Source organism: Camellia sinensis, chromosome 2 (genome assembly GCF_055761805.1).
Source record: "Camellia sinensis isolate YWXY chromosome 2, ASM5576180v1, whole genome shotgun sequence".
Taxonomy (NCBI): Eukaryota; Viridiplantae; Streptophyta; class Magnoliopsida; order Ericales; family Theaceae; genus Camellia; species Camellia sinensis.
Genome location: NC_138962.1, coordinates 141,124,777 through 141,130,048, shown reverse-complemented (window position 1 = coordinate 141,130,048; position 5,272 = coordinate 141,124,777). Strand labels below are relative to the sequence as shown.

Sequence of the window (5,272 nt, the reverse complement as noted above, 5' to 3'; positions counted from 1 at the left end):
ACCAAAGGCATGCGGGTTATGTGGTACATCGGCTAATGCTGTGACACCCTTCTGGCCACTTCTCCCCAACCCCATTCCTGGTACATGTTGGAGCTTGTTCATGAAATAGATTGATTGGGCACTGACTTACAAGCCCTCATCAGCTGCCAAGATGGTTTTCACTATTCGGGCCTCAACTAGGGTGAACTCGGAAAGGAAACATCCTCCTCACCGTGAACAATTTCCAGCATAGGTGTAGTTACCTCTGGCAGAGGACGTATAGATGAATTTCCGAACACAATAGCCACTCCCTTCCCATAGGAGTATTTAGTGGAGGGTAGAGGAGACAGCTTTTACTTGGTGCAGCCAGGGTTTTCCTAGCAATAGATTGAAAGTGGTCGACATATCCAGGACATGGAACTCAATAGCCTGTTGAGCTAGGCCGGCCTTAACTCTGATCTGTACTGTGCCCATCACCTCCCTGCTGGTGTTGTCAAACGCCCGAATCACGTAGGCTATTGGCATGAAATCCGCTGGTTTCAAACCGATAGTGTAAGCCGTGCAAGATAGGAAGACGTTAATAGTTGACCCTGTATCGACCAATACCACTAGCACCCACTTTTCTCTGCACTCAACTGATATGTACAAAATTTTGTTGTGTTCTGAGCCTTCTGGCAGCAATTCTTTATCCGAGAAGGTTAAAGTTGGCACAGCGCCTCCCAGGAAAACTAACTCCACGAGCTGCTCAGGAGTGGTGTCAATGGACAATTTGGCTTTATCCATTGCTGATAGTACAGTCTATCGATGCACTCGAGAAGCTATAAGCAGACCTCAGATTGAAATATCGACCTGGATCTTCTTCAGCTGTTTCAGCACTACTTCTTCTTCCAACTACTTTTCCCTCTGCTTCTCTACCTCTTTATCTTTCTTGGAGGCTTCAGCTTGGTCTAAGTGCGGGGGCTTGAAATACCACCCACTCCTCGTTATATGGTTAACCTCTTCAGAGTACCAAGTATTGTCTGGCAGGTCTTCACCCCAATCTTCATCGGTGTGAGCCAAAAGAAGATCATCGTCTTCCCACCATACACCTCCGGCAGCCGATAAACAGTTGTTCGGCTCCAGTCTGATCATTCCCTCATCAGGAGTGTCCCTACAGGGTGTTGGGCTTTTCCACTTCCTGTTTGTCTTGATCCCTTTCTTTCAAAACACTTCAACACGGCTTCTTGCTCTGTATCCACGGTACTTACACCGCCCAGTTCTTGAGCTAAATTCTTGATACCGGTGCTCTCCGGTAGTTTCCCCTTTTCCTCGGCCATTCTGGCTACTGCAGCTATCCTTGCTTCCTATTCTTTAGGTTTTGGTTAAGTTTCCTCCTTTTTGTCAGGCTCGTCACTAAGCCATCCGAAGTTGTTTGTCGACCCATTCAGATCAAACCATTCAATATGCACGTCTCCCTGATCCTATTCATCGTAGAACTGCAGATTGTCTAAGTCTTCCTCTGACTCTGCTAGATCATCCAAACCTTGACTTGGACCATCCTCTCTAACCGCACTGGCCTCTGCTATTGTTGGCAATACCACTTCAGGCTTCGCTTGATCAACTGGTACAATATAGTAGCACGAATCGTATTCCCCTTCAGTCAAGTTCTCAGAGCACTCAGGCAGCAGACTGATACTCTTCTCCAAGGTCAACCTCTCTTCTTCTGCCACTGTCACCACCACGGGTTCAGGCTGAGGTGTGGACATGTCCATCATGCACAAGTCTGTGCTTTCAAGAATGAACACGGCCAATTTGGGTAGGTGGAAAAGGGTAATATATATGCTGGGGTCGTATGGGATGGCCAATGTATGTATTAAATCTAAGTTCCGTGGTAGGGGAACTTGGTTGTGGGCTGGAAGAGGGTTGGTGGTCACATTTGGCTTTTTGGGTGGTGCTATCACCTTATTATCAATGAGATCTTGAATCTCATAACGCAGCCTGTAGCATTGGTCGATATCGTGACCGTGCTACTGGTGAAAGGCACAGTATTAGGCTGGGTTGTGTTTCAGTGGGAGAGGATCGGGTAATAGGCGTTGTTCTAATTGCTTAAGATGCCCCTTTTTTATCAGCACCCTCAGGGATTGGGATAAAGGTGTATAGAGCGGAGTAAAGACCCTTTGGCTTTGAGCTTGGTTATTTGAGGTTTGTGGATTTGTACTGGCGAAAGGGTTGGTGATCTTGACTGTAGTGGTGACTACATTCACATCAGATGGTCGTGCAATTGTGCTTCCACTCGTGGTTGCATTGGAACTGCGTGTAAAAGGCCTCTTGAGCTGCTCCTTCTCATCGGTTATCAACCCCTGTTTCATTGCATCTTCAATCTGAACCCCTATCTCATGGAGCTCAGCGAATGTGGACAACGACAAGACAATCATCTTCTGCAATAATTTCCCTTGCATATTGCAGACCACCATCCTGATTTGATCCTTCGCAAATGGCCTGGTAGTCATCATCGAAGCCTTCGCCCTACGCCTCGTTATAAAGTCTGAGAAGCCCTCCTTTGGCTCCTAACGGGTTGCTTCAATATCACGGGTTGTGACCTCGATCTGGGTGTTGTAGGAGTACTGTGCGATGAAAACCTCAGCCATTTCCTCCCAACTCCATTTCATAGAGTCCTCCAGTTTTGCATACTAGATAGCAGCTATCCCTGACAAGGTCCGACCAAAAAGCGACAGCTTTTAAAGTTTGGTGAGGCCTATCAGCCGCACGATATCAAAGAACAACCGCAGATGAACCATGGGATCCCTAGAGCCATCGAACTAGTCGATATGTGGCATTTTGAACTAGTCCGGCAGAGTTACTGTGGAGTCGGTGTATCCATCTTTAATGACAGGGATTGAGTTCACACCCTGTGCCCACTTGAGAAGCTTCTCTAGTTTGTTGACCTTCAGTACAGTAGGGTCAACCTCGAATTCAAATGGAGGTTCCGTTTGGTACACTGGTGCCTTGGAGGCTTACGGTGGGATGGGGTCTACAGGGTTGCCCTGATTTCCAACCTGAGCATTAGCAGTGATTCCGGGTGCTGGGATACCCACTGGAGGTGCATGGGAAGCAGAAGCCACTGTTTGCTGTGGTTGCTATTGCTGCAGTCTGTTTATTACTTCTGCTTGGTGGGCTGTAACTTCAACTTGGCGGGTAGCATCTTGCTGCATGGTTTCTATTGTTTGTTGGAGATGATGGATCAAGTCCTCCATACTGGCTGCAGGGTACTGAGTCATTTGAATAGGCGAATGATCTCTTGCTGGCCTAGATAAAGAAAATGAAGCCTGACAGAATGCAAGTGATTGTTGAACTAGTGAATTATGCCTAACTCTCCTCCGTCTCGTAACCAGTGGGAGCGAAGCAAACACAGGCTATCCCCTAACAAGATCCCTGGATTTGTAAAGTCTCCTTACACGAGTCCAGAGTGCTTGGGGGGTAACTGAATTGTCCGAAGCAATTGTGATAAACTACCTTGCAAAAAGAAATAAAGCAAAAAGGAAAGCGAAAATCAGAAGCCATACAACACCTCAGCTCAGATGTAAACAACACACAGTTGTAATCAAAAGCTGTAGAATTGCACTCAACACTGACTTCTGCCCCCAAATCTGATACCCAAACTTGCAACTGATACGCACATTCTTGTAGAGTTTCACTCTAAAAGCACATACGAGTTAAATGAGAACCAAAACACCCCTATGAGGGGGTAGAGTTACCCTATCTTAGTTTCGTCAGGAACTAGGGTTCACTATTCAAACAAAGTGTTTTACACAATCCTGAATTCGGGTGAGAAACATGTCCTAGTTTGGAGCAGTCTCTATGGATTTCAATATGCAACTAGGCCGAATGGTCAAAAAGGGTACCTCAGCAAGACCACCTAATATACCTCTCATACCTAACACCGAGAAGTGAAAGGAGGATCAAACGGTACAACAATAGTCTAGATCCAAGGGTTGTGTTCCCATTGTGGCAGAGCCCACAACCGATTAGCCTTTTGGCAAGCTTTTCCAAGCAAGCCTCCTGAAACCGCCCAAGAATAGCGGATGGCAAACACAATGACTTAGGCGCACCAATGCAAATGCAAAGAAACATATAAGTATAGATAAAAAGTCATATCATGAGTTCAAGTCAAGTTCTCTAAATCCCCGTGGAGTCACTAGAAACTGTAGCTCGACTTTTTCGCGCCCCCTCTCGGAGGTTTGAAAAGAAAGCCCCACAGTTCGGACTCCCGCAGTTCTAAATCTAATCTCACAAGTGCAATGTGAAACTGATAATCACCAAAGAGTCCAAATCCAGAAAATCTTTTAAAAAATTGATTTTGAATCAAAAATGTCAAAATTGGACTGCTTTGCCAGATACAGAGTCGCTACCTAAATATTTTATTTTTGAAAAATTTAGGAAACCCATGACTCGTGCTAAAGGCCACGTGTCCGTCATCACCAAAGTTGCCTCGACTAGGGAACTTAGGTACGAGAGGGGAAGGTCATGAATTGACCACCCCCTGCTCGCCCAATCAAAGATCGGCATTTACTAATCATGATATGATTTTTTATCAACAATATATGCTCTTGTTCCAGTTTATTAACCTAGCATTACTACGTGGTGCGTGCATACAAGTATAGACTAGTTTGCTCAAATTAGAACAACTCAATTTCATGCTTGTTTTGTCAAAATGGTTCGATTTTGTCACCTCAAGTGGGCTTAAAGTTCGCGAATTTGCCACTCAACAAAGTGGGCTTTAAAGAAACATACATTTATTGAATTATTCCAATTCAAGCAACAAGCCTTCATTTACAGGCATTCAAATAGTTCATCAAGTAAGCATTTAGCCTCATGGTAAGCATGCTAGCCATAGCAATCACTCACACTTATGCAAGTATGCTAAAACATTAAAAACTCACGTAGTACTCCGAGCGAAGAAGATATGAGTTAGAAAAATATGCATGATTCTTAACTATACGAAATGACTAATGCAACACATGCAATAATGCGACTAATAGGCTCAGCTACTAATATGGCATATGAGGCAATTTAAATAGCATGCATTCAAACACGTATTCAAAGAAGTATTGAAATGACAATGCAGTTAGAATGATGCGCCAAGCCTCGATGCATGCAAGATAAGATGAATGTATGCAAGCATAAGATATGCTAATTGAAACGTGATGCTCCTAATTTAACCATCAAAAGCAGATAAACAAAAGAGAGAAAGACGTGGGGTTGGGAAACATACACATTATTACATTTTGCTCTCACGAAAGAGAGTCCGAATGAA

General features: G+C 44.6%; 1 protein-coding gene across 1 annotated transcript; it reads right to left on the bottom strand.

The window, feature by feature from the left end:
- Nucleotides 1-306: 306 nt before the first annotated feature.
- LOC145819088 (uncharacterized) lies at nt 307-762 on the bottom strand. The gene has a single exon (XM_082913073.1). The coding sequence runs from the start codon at nt 760-762 to the stop codon at nt 307-309; it is 456 nt and encodes a 151-aa protein (XP_082769199.1).
- Between the last annotated feature and the right edge of the window lie 4,510 nt (nt 763-5,272).